The sequence below is a fragment of the Excalfactoria chinensis genome, chromosome 1 (genome assembly GCF_039878825.1).
Source record: "Excalfactoria chinensis isolate bCotChi1 chromosome 1, bCotChi1.hap2, whole genome shotgun sequence".
Taxonomy (NCBI): Eukaryota; Metazoa; Chordata; class Aves; order Galliformes; family Phasianidae; genus Excalfactoria; species Excalfactoria chinensis.
Genome location: NC_092825.1, coordinates 78,137,717 through 78,160,137, shown reverse-complemented (window position 1 = coordinate 78,160,137; position 22,421 = coordinate 78,137,717). Strand labels below are relative to the sequence as shown.

Sequence of the window (22,421 nt, the reverse complement as noted above, 5' to 3'; positions counted from 1 at the left end):
CCTGCTGTGGAAAAAGAGCTGTTTCTAATGGAGGGGCACAAAATAAATACACAAATTAATAAATATGGAAGAGCCCCCTGTTCAGGAGAGCCCAAATGCAGTTGCTCCATCTTCAGTCTGATGAAAAGCTCCTCTCTGCTGTAGCAAAGGTAGCAGCCAAGGTCTGTCTGGGTAGCCCCTCCACAAAGGGTGTTGCCCAGAGCCCATCAATTCTGTGACACTTGCAATTGTTGCTTTTCTTTCTCAGGTAGCCTTTCACATTCTGGATCAGCTGTGCCCCAGCTCTATTCTTTCATCACTAGGTTGGAATGTGTTGAATTATGTGGAAAATTTGTGTTCTATCTACGGCTTCTTTTTTCAGGTATTCCCTGTTCATTTGCAGCTTTTTCTCACACAAAACCTACAACACTATTTTCCCCCCTTGTTTAGATGATAGGATATTATTTCCCCCCTGAACTCAGGAATGAGCTCAGCTGCTGCACTTACCTGACCCTGTGTGTCAGAGACTGCATCTTTCTTGGTCAAATAACTTGGGAGGAATGACTTTCAGGAACTGTTTGAACCACATTTTGGCAGTGAATAAGTCACAAAACGTGAGCCACCAAATAAGCAATAACTCGCCAGGCAAGGCATGCTGTCCACAACCTGCCTTTCGCCATCGCATTTTCACTACGTGGCTAAAATACTATTTTTCTATCTGAAACACCATTTGTAACACACACATAAGCAGCCACGAGCCCCCTCCTCACCACTTTTCTGTGGGGTGCACATAGGATCGGAGTGTAGCTATGGAGGCACCTGGCAGGGCAGAAACAGTGTTTGACTTCGCCCAAGTACTGCTGCATGGTTCTGGAGATTGTGTGTGTGGGTATGGCATGGTAGGGTAGGCTAAGGTGGGGTAAGGTATAGTACAGTGTGATATGAGATAGTCTTCCACAGTACGTTGGTATAAGGGAAGACATGCAGGGCATAGTGTGATGATGGTCTCAGCAGCTTCTGCTCCCTGAGCTTCACTAAGTTTGTGGGTACCTGATGAGCCATCTGCATGGCTGGAAACGATGCGTGCTGCATGCCTGCACGTCCTTGTGTTCCTCTGCTGAGCTCTCTGTGCCACCGCAGCACCTGTGGCTGCTCCTGATCCCTGACCTAACCGCAGCACCAGCCAGGCGCGATGCATTTCCCATCGCAGGCACTGTGAAAAATGCGGGCCGGCTCTAGCCCAACCACCAAACAAAACCTCCCGATCCCGGGGAACGGAGACACGGGTACGAATTGCCGCAAGCCGAGACTCAGCGCGGTCTCCGTCGCCCCCTGGTGCTCCCAGCACGTCCGAGCATCCTGGGCCAAGCGCCAGATATGGGGCAACCCCGTCCACCGGGCAAAGGGGCTACAGAGGAGTTACGGTGCCTTCCTGCCATGTCCCGGTAAGCCAGAGCCGGGCTCCGGGAGTCTCCCTGCCGGCCTAATTCCTGGGCTGATAGCCGTGGGCATGGCCGTGCAATAACATTCAAGGGGGTTCCTTCCAACGCAGCCAGGGAAATTGGGCTTGTGAGAGTGGTAAGTTAATACTCTCATCTGGCAGTACTTCATAAGCGTGACCCTAAGGGTCCCCAGAACCTGAATGACCAGCCACATTAAATAGGTCTGGAAGGAACAGAGGGTAAAACTGATGCATTTCCCTTCTGTGCTTGCAGACATGTCCGGCCTCGGCCATCTGCACTGTGCCAGGGCATGAAGCAGCCTCATTGGCCCTGTGTGCACCCACTGCCATTATGGCTGCCTGACACTTTCCACAGCAGGGTCTCACTTGCTTATTGCACAGTAGGCACTACCATGGCAGCTGAATGTTTCCATGTCGTGTAATCTGCTTCTTCCACCACCTTGCCCAGCCACTTATCATAGCACCATAGCACAGCTTGGGTTGGAAGGGACCTCAAAGCCTACCCAATCCCAAACCTATGCCATTGGCAGGGCTGCCACACATTAGCTCAGGCTGCCCAAAGTCCCATCCAGCCTGGCCTTGAGTGCTTCCAGGGACAGGGCACTTCTAGGCTCTTTGAAGACCTCTGCATCCACGGCCTCCCTCAGCTTCTAGGGTCTGAAGTGGCAGTCGGCTGCCAGGAGCAATATTATGGTTTTGCATTACACTGGGTTTCACCTTTTACCGTGGCTTCAAGGTGCTGGCACTAAGGCTGGTGTGCTGCACGGTGCACACACTGCAGGTAACCTGAAACTTAACCCCTCTCTCTGCAGCCTCCCCAGCACGCCGCCAGGCCAAGCAAAGTGCTTGAGGTGGGAAAGACTGGCTGCATCGTAGGAAAAGCCGCTCTAGGGCCGGCGCAGAGGCTGCGCCCTGAGCAATGTGCGCTTCTTCCCACCAGGTGGCAGCCGAAGGAAGAGAAAAAGACAAAGGGAAACCAAGCGATAAAGTAACTACGAAGAAAACACCATCGCAGGGCTCACCCGAGCCCCGGGAAAGCCGCTTTGCAACGGGCTGGTAGCTCAGCCCAGCCTATGGGTGCTGGAGAAGGGACGCTGCAATGCCAGGGACTCTGCAGTGGGTGCCGCCGCCTGTGTCGGATGGGATAGGCTGGCACCAGGGGGAGAGCCGGGAGTCTGAGCACACCTAGCACCTTGCAGAGCTGGCCAGGCTGGTTAGCTAGCCAGAGTCCGTGCTCCCTTTCTCCCGGCCCAGGTGGCAGCCAGACCCTAAGTCAGCACCATTCCATCCACTGGCTAATGATCATCCTTCCCTGCTATTCCACCTGCAATGGAATAGCTCTGGTTGGCATTAATACCCCTACCTCACGTAGATAATGCCCGCTTTTGTACCCTCGCTGCCTCTTGGAAGACTGGCAGCATCTCTGGTGGCACTGTATAAGAAGATGTACACAGCTGCAGCTGTGGAGGAGGACATGCCATCCCACATAACCCTTGTTTAACAGACTGCCCCAGACCTGCAAGCAAAGCCATGAGCCTCCTCAGCTGCAGAGAAAACACTCCTCCAAGGACTGTAAGCATCACCACCCCCAGAAATGCAGACTACGACTTTCAGATTTCCCAGCACAGACTTTAGAAAGGGATTGTTGAGATGCAAGCAGGGAACAGACACGTTCTCGGTCCAAATAGAGAGGGTCAAAATCACCCAGCTCCCTCCATGTTTCACACTCACATCCACCAGCCTGGAATTCCCCACTGGCTCCCAGGTCCCATCACCTGAACAAAACCAAAATGGAAACAGGAAAAGAAACAGCTGGTACCCACTTTTTATCTTATTTATGTTAGCAAGACTCCTGGGCTTGGTATGTTTGTAGTGCTCATAAGGGAGAGCACACAGACAAGTTCCAAAGGGTGTCAGAGAGCCATAGGATTGTTCCTGGCTTTGGTTGCCCCCAGGATCTTCTCAAAGAACGTGAGTTAAAATGCTGTGCAAGATGCCAAGCAGACCCCATGAGTTTCTGACTGAAGGTGAGGCCAAGAGAAGGCATGGGACAGACTAGAAGGACTTCTCTGTGATGGGAAAGAAGGAATGATGGTAAAGCAAGTGGAGCCATGAGCTGTTTTTCAAGCTGCTCTCCATCCTGAGAGGCTCTGTTGCTGCTGCTGGGTTAGCTCTATTTATAGCAAAGGCTGGAGAGTGGCTTTGTGAGCAAATAAGAGGACCAAAAATGAGGGAGGAATGAAAAATGCACTATGGGAGAAGGTGAAGGGAAAGTGGATGGGCACCATAGTGGCACCAGGAGGGGACGTAGGTTTTACACTTGCCAGCTCCTCTGCAGGAACTCATTTTTCTACTCTGTTGCTTCTTGCCAGGGCTTCAGAAGATGAAATCTTTATTATCATGAAGGCTTAAAAGGGAGGAATACTGTTAATTCCATTTTCAAGGTCATACTTTGAAAGTTATTAATTTCTTTCTTCCAAGGCTTTGCACTCTACTCCGAGGCTTTAGGGATTAGCAGCTTCTACTTACTAGGCTTCATTTGGGGCTTTCTTCTTCCCGGTTTTCTGTCTGTCCCCCTCTACTTGGAGAAGAAGACATGCTTATTCACTCCCTGCTCTTAACGTTGAAACTATTTTGCTCATTACCTGCTTTACCCCATTCTTTCTACCAGTTAATATCTGTGGGGTTCTGTTCCTGTAATTAAAATTTGACTCTAAGTGCACTGGCAATAGACTCTCTCTTCTAGGGACAGAAGTACCACTCTGTAAACGATAGAGGATGCCCTGCAGCGGCTCTCCAGTAAGATTAAGGAAATGTCTCTGGTGTCTATCAATCTTAACACACTGTTTAATGTATGTCAGAATTTGCTCATGGTTTTTTAAGCACCGAACAGTTCTTTCCCATGTTTTGGAGCTCATTCATGGTGCACTAAGTACTCATCTATCATATCTCATGTCATAGTGAAGATTCATTTTGTAATGCAGCTCACCCATCCTTCTCTGAAGTCTGAAGTTGTATTTCTCAGTGTCGTTCCGAGCAGGCTGTGGTTTTCAAGAGATGGCTGCTTACACCACTTATCCTAGAGCTGGCTCACAGTAATACTGGTCTGATTCATTGAGGACTTCCATCCTACAAGCAGAAAGTCTAAAAAACGTGTAGTGTAGCCTTTTGGGGGGATCATCTAAACCTGTCTGGCTTTGTGCCTTAACCCAAGTGCTTGAGATGTGAGAGAAGATTTTTCTGCTCACATTTCAAGCACTTGGGTTAAGGCACAGCAGACCAGCAGCGATGATGGTTTGGCTTCTCATTAGGGAACAAAGAGCATAGCTACCCTCAACAAGAGCACACGGCAGACTTGCTAATGGGAAGCTCTGGAACCTCTTGAAAAATTAATATTTTCATCAGATTTCTGTGTGTCTGTTTACTCACTTCATCCTTGCTACTGTTTGCAGCAAGCTTTGCTGGGCACTTGGCATGGGAAAGATTGGAGTGGTTGTGAACAGAAATGAAAAGGGAGGGGACACGCTGAGGTACCGGGATGAGAGACCAGAGCAGAAAGAGAACCAGGTTGGGCTGGAGAGTGACCAGCGTGTGAGATATCCAGCTGTACCACTATCTCAGCTGTGCCACTGTCTCTGCCCCTCTAAACCCTCTGCTCCAGTGCCTGCAGCATGGTGCCCCTGACCTGCCCTTAAGATCTTCTGAAGGCCTTTCTCAGTGTTCAGCAAACATGAGAACTCTCAAAGTCATGAAAGTTAAGGCAGGCCCATAGGCTGGGGTACACCTCTAAAGCACGGGAGACATCTAAGTAAATATTTCTTCATGCTGTTTGTAGTTTGCATCAAAGTAAGGATGCGTGTCTGTGTACAATCACAGCGTGTGACTCCTGGTCACCTCAACATCCTAACAGTGCAAGCAGGGCTTTAAAGCATGGGTAATGCTGGAGAAGAAAGTGGGATGCACCACCAAGCATGAGGCACTTGTCATTTGAGCAAGTTCAGGAGTACACTGGCTCACCAGCAAGCATGCGTTTCTGTAACACCTACCGTGGAGACAGCCTGGCTGGGTTTCACTGCAGCTGTGCTGGTCACAGCCCATCCTTCTACATGGCCTGACCCTTTGCTCCTGCCCATGCATCCACATTGCAGAGGGACATGCAGGTGATGCTGGGGAAGGGCCAATGCATTCCTCTTTTGCTTGCCCTGCTGCTAAGCTTCTCCCTTCTTCTGGGATGCTCTGCTGACAGACCTGCTCGCCCGTGGCAGGGCAGGTCTACCAGGAGAACTCTACTTTTTCTGCAAGCCTGATTTCTTTGGAATATATTCTTTTCTACCCTGTGCACCCCCTCCCCCCAAATCCCACACCTCCCTTCTCCCGGTTGTTTTTGTTTTTAGAGAGAGCGCTTAGACAGCTGTATTAATCATGCAAGCCCAGCCATGTGTAATGTACTTTATCAACAGCAGAGCAGACACTGAATGGCAACTGGATCGCAAGCGGGCCCGGTGCAGTGCCTGAGCTGAGAAGATAAACCTGCCGCTTCCCAAACCGACTTACCGTCATGGGTTAGTGAATGGAGAGACTGTTCACTTGGGACAACAACCAGAGGGGAGGCCAATTTGTTAGGCAAATTCTTGAGTGGTTATAGAGGAAATGGAAGTGAGGTAGAGAGGAGGATGATGAGGGTGGGAGTTACTCTTTGGTCATATTCTCATGGGGGTGGGAGGAATTTTTGTGTGTGCTTAAGGATTAAATCAAGACAACAATGGCTGTTCTTCCTCCTTCTTGCTGCCCTCCACGCTTTGGTCCCAGTCTGCTTGGCCGGCATCTCACCAAGTAGGAGACAGAGCAGGGATTTAGGTACACTGTGCAATGGGTAGAAGTCGGTCTCATCATCCCTGCAGAGGAACGTCCAGCTGGTAGCTTCAGAAACTCATCTAACACACAGATGGTATCAGGTTATGAGTGTCCTCCAGGCAGGGGACATCTGCCTCAGGAGGGTTATGGCCTGTCTGTGCTCTGTTCTGCAGGGTAATCTGTCCATGCTACAGCTCTGATGCTATCAGTGTCCCTGCTGGACAACTGATATTCCATGGCACTTTTTCTGTTTTTTTTTCTTTCTCTGTGGGTTTGTTTCTAATCTCTCCAGTGCAGTTGTGTGATTTTTTTTCCCCCACTGGTTTCACCCAGCCTCCACTCTCCCTCCTGCCTGTTGTGCTCTGACCTCCGCTTTGCAGGGCTCTTCTGCATGCATGCAAGGCCATACCTGTGCCTAAGCAGACCTTGAAATGTCTTCGCTGTCCCAGTGCAGGGCCCAGCCCTGAGGAATATCGTTCTGGGACTTGCAGTCTCTGTTCCTACCCTCTGCTTTCACTTTACCTCACTTGCTGGATTCTCCACAGCATTACGACCAGGGAGGGTTATGCAAATATATGCAATCCAGGGCTCATTGTGGAATAAATCAATCTAAATTAAAATTAATGAACAAAAAGTGCAGAAACAGATCAAGCAATAAAGCTATTTCTCTCTCTCCCCCCCCCCCCCCGTGTCTCTGTCTTCTTTACAAAAGCTGGGCTTTTTTTCTTTGCACTTTTTGGGAAGAAGAAGACTGCTGTTGGTTTTTTAAACAATCTCAGCAATCAGAAACTGCCTGTTGCTCTCCAGAAATAGCCACCAAGCAACATTAGTATCGGTGGTAACAGAAACAGTTCTTGGTACTTCTCTTTTCTCTAAGATGTTTGGGTTTGTTTTTCTTCCAGCTACATTCCTACCAGCCCTTTTGGAAGACACCGTAACCACCTTTGACTTTGATATTATTTTAACCATATGGTCCATATAAGACACAGTGCCACTGCTTGGCTGATACCTATGAAATAGCAAAAAAAACCCAATATGATGGCCTTCAGCTTTTGCCCTGTCTTGTTTTTCCTGTTCCCTTGGCATGAAGCCCCAGCAGGCTTGGCATCCACTACAGTACTTGCAGACCTGGCAAGCATGGATGTTGACCTTTAGCAATGAGAGAAGCTTGGCTTGCATGATCCACCCTGCAGAGCTGCCCCCTTCTGCAATGGTGAATAGGCTTTTGGGAAAATCTGGCTGGGTACCACCAGCAGGAAGCAAGGTGAGCCCCGAGTTGTGCTGGCTATCCAAGGTTGTGGGTGTTATCAGGTGCCAATTCTTTCCTATGTTTGGGCCCTACAACTATTGGTTTTACCTGCTGGTAATTTCTGTGTCAGGATGATGATGATAGAACAAGATTGGTTATTGTGGTCTTTGCTTATGCTGTGTTTTTCCCTGCTCTACAGACTAATATGGTTCAGACACTTGTCAAGGCTTGGGTTTTCAATGACCATTTCTTGGAAACGAAAGAGCAAGTTCTCACTTCAGTGAATAAGACTCGAGACAGATGGGTTCTTTAACCAGCCACATTGTACTGGGAGGACTGGTTTCTCTGAACTCTTCTCATATCACTGCCTAGTTGGCAAACACCCCTGCAAATAACGTGTTAACTCTTTACAGTCTGTACTCTCTGATGTATTCCCCCACGCTTCACTCCTTAGCTTTAAAATATTCGGATGTTTACCCTTATGTCAAAAGAAAGACACACAGCTCATGTGAGAGCTGCCTGCTTAGCAGGACTGGCAGGGCCAGGCACTGGAGGAAGCAAAATGGGAGCAGCAATGGGTGGAGGAGACCACTGCAACAGATGAACTCTCTTTTCTCCACAGTCGGCATTTCCATGGGGAGAGGACTGAGAGATTATTATATAGATGCTCTCCTGTTTCCCACTCTGGTCATCAGACCCAAATGAACATCTCTTTTCTCCATTCTCCCATCTTCCACCCACCCGATGAAGGCATTAGTGACAGCACAAGCTACACGGGCTACAGCTAAATGGAGACTAGCTACAAGCTACAGTCATAAGGGGTCATTCTCCAATCAGCGCACATTTTGGCAGAAACACGGGATTGCTCATTCTCTGTTTTTCTCCCCCCTCCACCAATTGCTAAGACTGTTGCTGTACATGTTTTGTTGTTCTCTTGATGATCATGACTGGACTCATGTCAGACCAGGCCTGCCCCAAGATGGGATCTGAATGCTTGTCTCTGGGCAGTACAGTATCACCCCTGTTCAAGCTAATCCTGCTGAGAAAGTTCCTAGTTATTCTGTGGTCAGTCTTCATCATGAATCTCCTGACAGGAAGAATCATAGGTTTTGAAGCCTGCCAGTCTGAATAAGCCATGGTGAGGATGAGTCTCAGTGCTAATCACAGGGGAGTGAGTCAACGTTCAAAGGGCTGAGGGCAAGGGACAATGCAGGATGGAGACGGAGCTAACATCGTAACAGCGATACTCTTCTGAGGTTCAGCAGTCCCACTTGCCCTGTCCAAGTACGACGAAGAATGAGAAAATTCTCCCTTTTCAGAAGAAAATCCCTTTTGAAAACAACTTGAGGATGCACTAAGGTCCCATCACAAAGCGAAGTTACAATGAGGACAGGAGAATATGACTAGATAACACCGCCCTACCAGACTTTTCAGGGCATTCTGAGTGCCCTGCTGCAAAATCAGGAAAGCTGGATTTTTTTTTCCAGGGACAAGTCAGTTGAGAGCTGAATCAGCTGGGCTCTACCAGCTTTCCCAGATAATGCCTGATCAAATTCAAGTTCTAAGTGTTTAGCTGAATGGGCTTCTTCTCCATCTCTAGCCAGCCTGAAAGCAAGATGTTTCCACTGCAGCTAGCTAATGATAGCAATGCTTACAGTGAGCACAGTGCTCTTCATCTGCAAACACCTTCCTTTTAAATTAATGCTCAAAGCCCTGCAGGGCAGGGAAGTGTTACTGAGGCTTAAGAGAAATGGAAATTAAGGGAGAAGAGGGAGGAGGCTGTGATTTTGGTCACCGAGAGAAGGCTTGTTTGAGAGCTGAGGACCGCATCTCAGAACACAAACTCACCGTGAGAAAAAGGTCTAACAAGGCAATTTTACACCTAAGGTTTCTTTGAAGGTGAACAGCAAAGTAAAAGCAAATGTTGAGATAAGTACCAGTATGTGTGCTGAATGCTCACATTACAGATGCCGGTACGAGCTTTCAGAAACCAAATGAGTATTTAAATTCTACTTTCTCCCTGTGCAAAATCCTCTTAGTGTGTCCAGGGTCACTGGAGATACTGCAGCATTTGCCATCATGAACTCCTGAAGACTCCTCACAGAAGTGATGTCACACTGGGGTGTCCTTCAAGATGGTCTCAGGGAACAGGGAGCAGCAAGAGGATGAAATGACAACTTCAAAGGTAGAGAGGGAAGTATGTTAAAGGACAGACTAAAGCTCTGCAGGGTGATGTTGGCAGCTTGATTAGGAGGGGCATTTGATATGGAAATCTGGTTGGAAGTCACTTGCCGTTTTTGCTTTATCATTTACCTTAATGGACCACTAATTCAAACCCAGCAGTAAACAGGGCTGGCTATGAAAAGAATTAACAGTGCCTGTCTGTGGAATTTAAGGACATGGAATAAAAATAAGCATAAAAAGAAAGAGCCCTGGGTTTTCCATCAGACAGAAATATTTGTAATCGAAAGTTCTGCTCAAAAAAGAAGATGCAAAATTGGAAAACTCCTCAAATCCTTACATCCCTAACAGCCTCAGCAACTTTAATTTCATATCCAAGCACACGTTTCATTTGCAATACATATGATAATGGTGTTTAATTGGATTTATTTTGCCACGCTACATTCCCAACGGCTTACTTTAGTCCTTTCTTCAGGTCCTTGAATGTTATTTACAAATCACTCTCTGGGATTTCATTTTAATGGCAGCTTGATTTCTTTTTTTTTCTTTTTCCCCTCCTTTTTTAGGTACTTTTCTTTAATTGTATTCGTGGATTTGCCTTTTAAATAGGCAATTGTGACTACATCCTGAGCCTGAATAAGTTGCCAAGAGCAGAGCTTGATTTGAAAACACGGAGTTGTTAAATGGAGCTGATGTAACACCCAGCACTTATTGTTCTTTCCATGGGAGTACCTGCAGGTGCTTTACTTGGGCAGGTGCCCTTTTACAACACAGCATGGGTTCATAATAACACTCTACCTCCAAGCTCTACATAGACATTAACTATTGAGGCCTCAGAGCATCCCATGAGCTGAGTATATCTCCATATGGCAGTGAAACAAAGATACTGAGAAGCTCTAGGCCAAAATGTTAACATGAATAAGGGGACCGGCTGCCTTAGTGTTGATTTAGTTTCAAGCACCTGGAAACAGCCTGATTTCTGAAAGTGCCGAGTTTTTGTGCTTCTTCCCTACCTCAGGATCACATCCAAACCTCAAACCTCATGTGCACTCAGAAAGCCTGGGCCCTGCTCCTTGTACCTGAGGGAGGCTTGGGCAGCATGCGGCAAGGGCAGGAAGAATAATCAGGCTCTGATTTGCCTTCATGCCTTCTCCTATTGCAATAAACTAGTCCATAACACTTTACTGTAGTGTATGCTTTTACCTTGCTCTTCCTTTCACGCTGTCTGCCACAAATGCAGAGCTATAGGACAGATTTAGGGGTGCATGATGGAGGAACGAGAAAATAAAGGTGTTTCATTGGGAACAGTGTGCACAACTAGAGTGAAAAAATCTCCTGGCAGCAATTAATTTTTAGCTTCTCATTTATCCCCTCCACAATCGCTGCAAAATGTTAGGTCTCCTTATGCTTTTGATCCAAATCAGGATATGTGTGGAAAGAGAGTATATATGAAGGAGTCAGTCTATAGAAAAACTGATCTCCTGTGAAGACTATCCAGACCTGGATGAGGACATGGTGTCACGGATCAAAGCTTGGGAAAAGGCTGTTGCTTTTTAGGTGATTGGGTTCCTGAAATGGGAGAAGGGAGGGGGAAGGATGAGGGAGGAGAGCAGAAGAGAACAAACAGCATGTGGAAGAGGGGGGAAAGCCCTTGCTGTTCTGCATAGTTTTGCCCATTCCCATCTCATTGCATTTATCAGGATGATGGAGAATGACCCGGCTAGAGAGCTACTTTGACATAAAACATATACTGACCTGGAAAAGGATTGGGGAGTGTGGGTAAAACTCGTTCTAAGGGGGGAAAAAAAACAATAAGCAACATGCAGGAGAAAAGCCACTTTTCACACCAAGCAAGCAGCAGATACAAACCTGATGGAGTTGTCCATCCCCAAATTAGATGAGCTAGAGTAGGTTTCATATATGGAGCATTTTTATAGCAATACACCTAGTACACATCAACATCCCCTGCAACTGAAATAGTATCTATACAGCAATAGGGATTAAGCACCTTCAGTGAGGTTAATTGGAATGAATGGGCCACATCTCCCCTCTGACTTTCCAGACCACTCTCACGTCATCGTGTTACAGCACCTCTTAGCAACGCCTCTGGCTGGAAGTTAGCCTTTGGCAGCAAGGTGAGTTGTAGAGGTCCTCCATGGGTAGTTATTGCCTCCACAGAACATTCCCCACAATGGGTTTCTTGCCAGTGAGAGGTTCCTTAAGGATGTGAGCATTGGAATTGTCAGCCTGGTGAATCTGAATGGTGTTCTGTTTCTTCTGGGCATTTGTCTTTCTAAAGGAAGAGAGCTTTTGCAGATTCACCGATCTCGAGCAGCAAGCTGAGCCTGCTGTTTCAGTTATAGGGTTTTTACAGTGTGTCCTTGTTCTACATCACAGCAAGCCTCTGGTATACATCACTACTGGCTTCACGCTTTGCTTCCTCCACGCCAGGATCTCAAAAGAATTGCACAGACACTGAGGGAAATCGGCAGTCAGGGACCTCGGTCTGAGGCTAGAAGGAGTGTTAATTCCATTTTACAGGTAGAGAGGGTGATGCAGAGAGCAAGGAAGCAGTCTGCCCAAGGTCAAAAGCTGATCTGTTGGCAGAGTGAGGAGCAGAACCATGAATAAAAGCCCACCAGACCTGACTCTCCTCTGACCCTATTCTGGCTCCACAATGGGTCTCTCTTCATCAACTACAGAGCTTACTAGATGCCTTGTGCTGACTGAGACACGCTCCTACTCAAGGGCTGACTGGGAGGTAGACATTTAGCTGCAGAAATATGTCACTATGCAAAAGCTAATAGGCCTGAGGCAATGAGTTGTCTCCTGGTGTACCTGTGAGGGTGTTGCTAAGATCACTGCTGAGGTACATACAGCTTGGCACCATACAGAGGTAGTCCACTGTTGCTCTCTGATCACCCCAGCTCTTCGGAAGCCAGTGCTCTCTATATAGCACTCATGGTGCAAGGAGCTGGCTTCTGACTTGCTGGTGCCCATGGAGACCTGTGACACTGCAGATCTCCTGCCTTCACGGTGGTAATGGAGCCATTGGAGTCCACAGCAGGGACAAGGGAGATTGTCTCTTGTGTAGAAAATACACAGCTAGCCTAGATCTCTGTGTTTATGTAGCACCAGGGGACTATTGTTCTGTGAAAGCAGGCTGTTGTGCTGACATGACTTCCTTGTTATTTAGTTTGGTTAAATAACTCAACTCCCCTTTACCTTCTTCCCGCACAGCAGGCTGCAGGCTGCACAGCATAAGCAGTTAAAGCAAAGCACTACGGCCTCATTATCACACTGCTTTCTATTCAAGGACTCTCCCTCTGTTCCCCTTGCCTGCTGCGTGCAGCCTTTATTGCTCCACCCTGGCTCATTAGCAGTGTCTCAGCCTCGCTCCATCTGGCTGTCACCCTCACCACTTTCTTTCCTCTCCAGAGTCTCCCTGTTACTGACAGCCTGTGGGAAAACACGGGGGTTGCGCTGAAAGCCTCAGACTTTACTCTAAACCATAGCAAACACCACCACAGGCAGATGCTCAGGCACAAGGCAGAGTATTATGAGTAGTATGAGGGGGTGCCCACCAGCTAGCACTTGGGCCGGGGTGCTAACAGGCAATGGCAGGTGAGAGGCAAGCACCATCTCTTCTAAGGAGCTTGCCTCTTGCTGGGATTAAAACTGCTGGACCGAACTGATAACTGTACCTGAAGCGCTTTGAGAGGAGGTGGTGAGATGCTGCCTGCATCTAATTGGCATGGGCCCTGCCAGGTGCTGCTTCACCTCCGCTTTCCTCACTTGCTGAAGGGCACTGAGGATGCAGCAGGGCTCCTGCTGAGGTGGCAGTCTCCCATAATTGAGACAATTTAGGCAGCAGGACTGTACTGAGGTGTGCAGTAGAGCGCTGTTGTCTCCTCCTTTATCCTCAGGGATAAACTGGCTCTGCAGGAGGCAGAAGTCAACTGGTCTGGAAGGACTTTCATTGCTTTTCTCTGCCTTGCATGATTGCACCAGGTGCTGCAGCTGCTTCTGTGTGCATGTAGATGTGTTTGCATGTGTTTACATGTATCTGTACATGTAAGCCTAAGTATGCATATGCTTGTATGGCAGATGTGCATCTGACATACACTTTTATATACAATTATATATATACATATATATATGCACATATTTGTATTTCTGTGCAGCATGAGCTAACATATAAATTGTGGCTTTTACATCTGAAGTTTTTCATAGCACTCTGTTGGCTACTGGAATATGAAGGAAATAAGTTCCCTCTCCCTTCATATACTTGGGGGAAAAAGCTTTTCCCTTTAGCTGTGCTGCTGCTTCTCACCTCTGCTGTTCTGTGAGGCAGCCTGGCTTGACCTCTGTCAGGTCACCCTCACACTGAGAAATGCTACTGCACATTTCCTTGGTCTCATAGCATTGTGTGCTAGGAGTTTCCGGCCCTGTTCCCAGGCTCTGCAGAGTTGAACCCACCTCCAGGCTCACTAATGCTACACAACACGTTGCTGCCTCCCAGCTCCTTTGGTCCATAGATATGGGCTCTGGTGCTCCTTGAACCTTTCTCCCAACTAACTCAGCTCCCTGCAACAAAAGAAAATATCTGGGAGCATTTAGAGGATTGGGTGGTAAAGCTCCCTTGTTTTCACAAGTTGAGCTGCCTTGGTGTGTGACCCACTAGTACCAGAGTCTGTCAAGTGACAAAAGCATGGGGCATAGAGCAGGGGGAGCAAGGAGCAGGGAGGAGGGGATGGCAGCAAGCTGTCAGATCCACTGTATCATCAGACAGTACATATGTGTGCTGTCTGCAAACATATTCCAGACTGCTGTTGGAGACAGGACCCTGGGTAACCTTTGGGCTGACCCTGCATTGCCATCTGTGTGTTGCTATAAGCTCAGTCTCCAGGAGCGAGGAGTATAAATCTCTCCACCTACAGCAGGCATTCGTGGCTGCTACATCCTTTATGGATGATCACTAGCTATCTATTCATACAGCTCTAGGAAGCTGCTTTTGTAATTTAATGCATCTTCTAACTATGGCATTGACATCTAAGGCACTTGGTCTCTCAGAGTTTTTCAATGCAGGCAGAGACTTCCTGGAATGGAAGACACCCATTTTTCTCTGTTGCTGAACTGTTCTTTCACATCATTTTGCTAGCTTCCCATCTGCCCTCCACCTCAGACAAAGCTTCTAGTACCTCATTACTAACTTTCTGCTTGTTACTTCACTGCTGGCTGCCGTTTTTTGTTGTTGTTGTGTGGGGTTTTTCTTAACAGTGGGCCACTGAGGAACCATCGCTGTGTCTGCCTCCCTGGTGGGATGTCGCCCTGCAGTGAGCTTGATCTCTATTTAAACAAAAAACATAAGCTCCTGGATTCTGTGGAAGAAGAACACTCTGAGTATTTGAGTATCTCTTCCTGGACTTTTTAACCTTAAGAATACCAAGAGGAATTTAATGTTTTTCTCTCTTTTTCTCTCTTGCGCACTAACTAGAAGGAGAATGGAGAGTTCCTGAAACAATATTAACACAGTTTTCACAATGGCTTTCTCCCTCCACGACACTGAATGCCGAAGAAAACGGGGAATTAACTAAGCAACAAAAACAAAAAAGTTGGAAACAGTCTGAGGAAAATCATCCCATCTTTCTCACCTCCTGCACCTCCATTCTTCTGGCGCTTGTGAAGTTGCTACTTCACAAGTTCTCAAGTATTTCACAGTACAAATAGCACTTGAATTTCTACTGTAAAAATGATGAACAAAATCCAACAACTTGATAGAAGGAAAGTTACCTCGACACACATCAAAAGGAGGCTAAAATAGCACCCTCACTTTTTATTTCCTCGCTCAAGTCATCTCTAACAGTTACCACCTTTCCTCTCGGTATAGATATTGGCAACTTCACAAGATCTCCCCACTTTTCTTACAGGTTCTGCCACTGAATTCATGACCATGGGTAAACCACTTCTTCACTCTGTTTCTTAGTTTTCCTACTGCAAAACGGTGCTAATAACACTCACCGATTTCGGAATAACTTTGCGATGTTAAAATATTCATTGCTAGCAAATCCTTTGAGATCCTTTGAGGTGAAGCTCTCCAGTCGCGCAAAATGCTTTTCTAGCAAAACCAACCCCCATCTACTATCACGTGCCCGTACATACATTATTGAATTTCATCTTATATTTTGTTTCAGTGATGTATTCAGCTCATCTGTGTAACAGGAACCAATAGAGAGGGCCAAATTTAGAATTCAGCCACAAATAATGGATTCTAAACTTAGCATTATATTAATATCAGCAAGAACGAATCTCGAGTATCTGAAAACTGTGTTCCAGATTGCTGCCTGAGAATTTCATTTGAATCTCATGACAGTCACAAGATGAGGGTAAAAAGACTTTCAAAGTAGAAATCGACTTTTGTTTCCCTGGCCAAATGCAGCAGGAAATCAAATATATGTGATTTTATGATAAATCTATTCTTCGCGGAAAGAATTCCACAGAACGCACCCAAATTTTGCAAGAATTCCAACTGCAATGTAATAAACCCAGAGGTGGTAAACAAGGAATGCCAATGCTTTTATACTTCTGCGTTAGCTCTGCTAAAAAAACAAACCAAACCAGAACACTTATTTTTTTCCTGATACTTTGATTAATCTGACCACACACAGCAGAAACTACACTAGACTGCCTCTCATACTAAGACAGATTTGCATAGTTTATTTTCTTTCTGTTTAGAAGGTCATGCAGGTCATGGCCTGAGCATTTTAATTCAGTTTGAGATCAACAGAAGAATACAACCCTACGTCGCTTCTGGGTCTCTGGTCCATTTGTGTGAGTGGGTCATTCTGCTGCAGTCTATTTCTGGTGGCAATAGAAATGTGCAGTGAAAGCTGAGCCCAAGTTTTGTGCCTGGAATACAGAATTGAGTTTTGAATACACCACAGTGAATATACCCATGTGTGTATGGATGGGAGGAGAGGAATGGGGGCTTAATATAGGACCAGGACAGAACCAGCTGCAAAATGTGGAACCAGCAGGTAATTCTGTTCTGGAGTCTGGCACGGCCCCAGCTTCCTTCTTCTTAAGTTTACTACAAAAACTCAGTAATTGAAAGGTAGCAGAATGAGATCCCAGACAGTTCTTTCATAACTCACCTGCTGATTATCTTTTCCCCCCATGTTCCCCAAGGTATGCCCCTTTAAATCATTCTGCCTTAAATCATTGTATCCTACTTCCTTCCTTCCCATTTTCTCCTGCTTTCAAATTCATTTCTCTTTTTCTTGACTCTCTCTTGTTCTCCTCAGGCTCAGTGGCTAGTTCTCTCCACCTCTCTGAATTACTTGTCATTTCTCAGCTGTCACAGCCCCTCCGAGCCTTGGCCTTTTCTCTGCTTATTAAAAGGGCTTTCACTCTGAGGGAGTTTTCAGTTCCTGTCTTAAAACAAACACAATTTGATTATTTTAACAAAATCTGACTTTGGCAAAGAAAGTCAATCAAAGAGCTTGACTGTAACCTTTTAATTTGGCTGCATTCGTGTTTCACTCTGAGTATGGACATGTATGTGTCTGAAGCAGTCAGTTCCTGGCTAGAGGTTTGTCAAAGTTGGCAAGCAGTGTTTTATGGACCAGTGACCCTGTGTGTTTTCAGCATAGCCTGGTTCTTTATGAGAGTGACCTGCACCTCCCCTCGCCCTCTTCTATACTTACTGTAAAGGTATAGGCTGGCATTTGTGACTCCCAGCTTGTTGGCAGCCACACAGGTGTAGTTCCCGTAGTGCTCCTCAGTGACGTTGGCCACCATCAGCAGAGACTGGCTCCCTGTGCTCTTTATCTCCAGACCGTTGGCACTGTTTATCCTGGGAAGACAGGAGAAGAGGAGCGCAGTGCAATGGTCGTTGAGTACTGGGGAGGAAGCTAACGCCCTTCAGACCAGCTGGCAGGCGAGGATGGAGGCAGGCAGAGAGGAGACGTGAGAAGAAAGGCCAGAGAAGGCACTGATAGGAAGCAGGAGGAGGGAGTGAAAGGAAAAAGGAGTGTAGCAGAGAGGAGTGACACTGGTAAAGCAGCGGAGAAGAAAGAAAAGCTGAAGGAAAGGGAGGAAGCCTTTATTCAGCACTGGCTTACACTGGGAAATGAACTTACTATGGCCAACTGAGGGCTAGCTCATACTTGGAGGAAAGATTTTTAGTGAAACACACCAATGTTTTTATATGAGCATTTACAAAAGCTGAGCCATCCCTGAGCCTGCAGACATGGGTCAGCCAAAAAACTACAATAACAACACTACCTTCTAAATGCAATGTAAAATGCTCAGGTATAAGGAATAGATCCTTTTTCTCCTTTTCTCCCCATGTACAAACCTTGGTGGCTCAGGTCCCAGAGATGTGACCAGACCTGCCCTGGAAGGAGACAGCTAGATTGGAGTTACCTACTTGGAGGCCAACACTATTTTTTTATATCTGTATCATGATCTATTTAACACATGAACACTGGAAGGAAGGAAGCACTACTGTCTTAATTGTGAATTGCTCCATTACTGACTTAAAGGCAGGAGCTTCATCCTTAGCACTTCCTTCAGCATCTCTGGTTTAGAGAAGGATTGCCTTTTCCAATCCCAACCACACTGCCTTTGCCTGGGCTGATGGGACAATCTTTTGACATGGCTCACAGAGAGTAATTTGCTTGAGGAGAAGAACTGAGGATGACAGCTGATTGTCTAAGGATGCCCTTCTGAGTGGACTGGAATGGAAAGTGAAAGGAAAAAGAGAGGTAATGGTCTTACCTGGTGTCATCCCTGTACCACTCAAAATCAGGTGTGGGCACCGCTGATGCCTCGCAGCGGAGTAAGGCTTGTCGTCCCGTGGCCGCCTCATTGCTCTTGGACTCTGTGATGGTGGGAGGGTCTGCAGGAAGGAAACAATGGGTAAATCACAACTTTCATTTGGATAGAAATAAATCAGAACTGCTTCAGGAACTGGCTTCCTTATGCAAACCATTGGGGCTGGTAGAGGACTATAGCAGCTGTATGATGGGGCACATCCAGCCCCTGCTCCTCTGAAAAATATCTGCTCTTTGAACTCCTCTAATAAGTATGCCAGCATTACTCCTTAGTGTGCTTCTCTTCAGTGGCAGTGAATAAAGCTCTGTCATAATTGCACAGGCATATGCAGGTAAAGTTGAGGTTAATGACAGACTCCTGTAATTCATGAATATTTACCTGTGGATCTCCAGTTCACATGGCCTTATCAGAGAGAAGATGATGAGAGAAAGACTTTATCAATGGTAAAGAAAGAAAGCAGAAGCAAAGGAAAGAAAGCAGGAATTTAGCACTTGCATAAAAATTAATTTCCATACAACCTTTGCATTTCATATCAAAACTATAATAAGAAAGGAAGGGTTGGTCTCTTCTCCTAGGTAACTAGCAATAGGACAAGAGGTTATCACCTTAAGTTGAGCCAGGGGAGGTTCTGATTGGATTTCAGGAAGAATTTCTTCTCCAGAAGAGTGGTGAGGCACTGGAAATAGCTGCCCAAGGAGGTGGCAGAGTCACCGTCCCTGGTGTTCATGGAACATATAGATATGGCACTTAGAGACATGCTTAGTGGGCATGGTGATGGTAGTTGGACTGGATGACCTTAGAGGTCTTTTCCAGCCTCAGTGATTCTGTGTTTCTTTGAACTGTGTAGATGTGGCACTAAGGGACACAGTTAGTGGGCATGGTGGTGATGGGGTTGATGGTTGAACTTGATGGTCTTAGAAGTCTTTTCCAACTTCAATGATTCTGTGATCAGTGCGCTCTGCTGGGGATGGGTCTCGGTGCTGGCTGAAGTGCCAGGCAGGGTACCAGCAGCTTCACTCTCAGCCCTGTGTTCAAAATGACAAACGACGAATGAAAAGGCAGGATTATTTCCACCTGGCTGCTGAGAGGGAGTGGGCACCTTGTCCACCATCACCATTGATCAGGGACTCTGAGCCAGCTGCCGTGCTGAGGCTCAGGCCACTACAAAGCACCCTGCCTGTGCACGGAGCACAGCTCTGCTGCTTGTGTCCGTCCTGGCACAGGAAGGCCAAAAAAAAAAATAAATCAAAATGGATCGTGCCTGTCAAATATAAAAAGATAGTGCTGTCTGGAAAACGTACTGAGAGAAGTTTGTTGTGAGCGTATTAGCCAGCTCAATGTGATCCCTTTCCTGACCTTAATCGGGATTTTATGCAGGGCTTTAGGGATATTGCAGTGCGCCCTCTAACATCATAAATATTAATAAGTGTACAGAAATAGGATCCTGCATTCAAAGGCTGTGGGTTCACGTAAATATTTTAATTTGGGAAGGAGGAGGGGGTAATAAAAGGATAGCGAAGGTGATTTTTTAAGCCTCCTTCTCCAATTTTTTTGTTCAAGCCATGTACCCTGCTGTCTGCTGTGAGAAAAGCCTTTTCCACTTCAATGAACCCAGCACATGCGATGAGTCATGCGATGAACAGAACCTTATTGTGGGCCCAGAAAATGCAGCCGCTCCGTGTTTGGTCTACGCTGCCAGGGGAGCCAGGAGTGGGTTCCCTTTGCTGCTCTCCCTCCTTGCTTCCCCAGGCCTCAGTTTCCCATCTGCAATGTGCCAGGGCCATTACTCAAGAAGCCTGAAGGTGGTGGTGTGAGACCGAAGCAGAGAGATTCTGATTGCTCCTGCAGTCAACCTGCCGGCTTCTCAGCCTCAGAGATGAGGTGATAAGAGATGGCCAGGAAGCTCCTCACTTGGGGAAGGTCCCATTTTTCAATCTTACTGTGATTTTCATTGCTTCTACTGCATGTGTAGCTTAAGAAAGCAAGATCAGGAAAGAAGTATGCAAATATCTGGATTTCATCCCCCAGACAGGACCCATTTTTAATTTTTTTTCCTTTGCATCTCATGACTTCTCCGAATCTATCCCTATGCTTGGCAACAAAAGGTATGTCCTGCAGGAAAATAATATTTGCTTACATTACACATTAGGCCACATGATAATACTGCAATACTGCATCAGATCTTATTTTCATATACCATGACAGTAAAAGGATCTCGCTCTAGCACAGAAACTGAGTTGAAATGAAGTCAAAATTGTACATAGACTTTATCCAACCATGCTAAATACGGCACTGAAATTATGTTTCATAGAAATATCTGAAAACCCAAATCGCTTTCAGTGGGATACCTCGGGTTTATAAGCTCAGTCGTTTTTGACCAACTAACAAACAAACCAACAAAAACAAACCCACAAACAACAAAGCAGACCACACATTTCATGTAGAAAACAAAAACTTTAGTTCATGAGATCTGCTACTTCAGTTTCACGCTAGTGGTTAAGCTTGCCCATGAAGCAGCCTTTACTAAACTCCCACCATCCACTTTTCAATCACAGAATGATTGGAAAAGACCCTTAAGATCATCTAGTTCCAACCCCTCTGCTATAGGCAGGAACACCTAATTCCCCCCAAAGTGGTCTGGCTTGCAAAGATGCTGCAGGGACCACAAAAGCAATGCCTGGAAAGGAAGAACAAGAATGGCACAAAGATGTGCTAAAACCACATTGTGGTGGCAAATGAGAGAGGGTTGGGCTAAGCCTCTTGTTGCTGCCAGGTCTGCCCCTGCCAATTCCCAGGAGGAGCTACCTGTGAATCAAGGGAACGTGTGCACACCCTGACTCATGCCTGTAGCCAACCCCAATTGCAGGTGAGTCACCTGAAGAAGGTCAGGAGAGGGTATATGTCCCATTCATTCATCCTTGCTGCAGAGCTATTAGCCTCCAATCAGGGAAACAGCAGGCATGGGGGTATGTTCCTGTTAAATAACTTGTGCCAAACATGAGCCATACACATACAAGGCTATAGGAATGAAGGTGGTCTGACATGTTATGTGTGACTGCAAGAAGAGCACACCTGCAGGGTGAGGTGAACTACCCTCTGTATGGGCATGGGCAAAGTGGTCCGTGCCCTGCTAAGCAGAGTATCACCCAGCAAGGATTTATGGGAGCTGGAGTGGGGATGTAAGCCACACGGCACTGCCTCTGAGTGTTCTAAGATGGATAGCAGGCCCCTTTTGCCAAACACTTTTCTGTACTGTATTGATGCACAGAAGGCTTTCTTCGCATGACCTGAAACCAGATTGAAAGTCACATTTTTGCCCCCTCTTGTGAACAGTGCCTCTACCATGCATCCCCCTGGGCCACTGGGGCATGATTCTCATTTAAGCACAGCCAAGTCAAATGGATGCTTGCTCTGAGCTGGCTGGACCTTATCTATCCTTGCTGATGCTGCTCTTCATTATGCTGTTATCTCAAACATCAGTAAGTAAAAGCATGGCATGGTCAGGACTTCTGAAGGGAGAAAGAGGGGCAACACACTGAAACTTCTTGCGAGGCCCCATCTGGAGTACTGCATCCAGGCACAGGGCCTCCAGCACAAGAACAACATGGAACTCTTGGAATGGGTCCAGAAGAGGGCCACAAAGATGATCGGAGGGCTGGAACACCTCTCCTATGAAGAAAGGTTGAGAGAACTGGGCTTGTTTAGCTTGGAGAAGGCTCCAAGGAGGGCCTTCCAATTGCGGCCTTCCAGTATTTGAAGGGAACATATAAACAGTATGGGTATGTCCACAAGGGCGGATAGTGATAGGACAAGGGGGAATGGTTTTAAATTCAGATGGGAGCTTTAAGTTAGATGTTA

At 46.7% G+C, this 22,421-nt stretch overlaps 1 protein-coding gene across 5 annotated transcripts in view; it reads right to left on the bottom strand.

Moving 5' to 3' along the window:
* The window catches only part of LSAMP (limbic system associated membrane protein), a 412,942-nt gene that overhangs the window by 6,650 nt on the left and 383,871 nt on the right, over nt 1–22,421 (bottom strand). For 3 of the 5 annotated variants that reach the window (XM_072326671.1, XM_072326675.1, XM_072326672.1), the window contains 3 exons: nt 18,507–18,627; nt 17,432–17,580; nt 11,481–11,516 (listed from right to left, as the gene is read on the bottom strand). In XM_072326671.1, the coding sequence (XP_072182772.1) occupies nt 11,481–11,516; nt 17,432–17,580; nt 18,507–18,627 (306 nt within the window). The remainder of the gene's footprint in view (nt 1–11,480; nt 11,517–17,431; nt 17,581–18,506; nt 18,628–22,421) is intronic. The other 2 variants (XM_072326673.1, XM_072326674.1) reach the window with 1 other exon arrangement.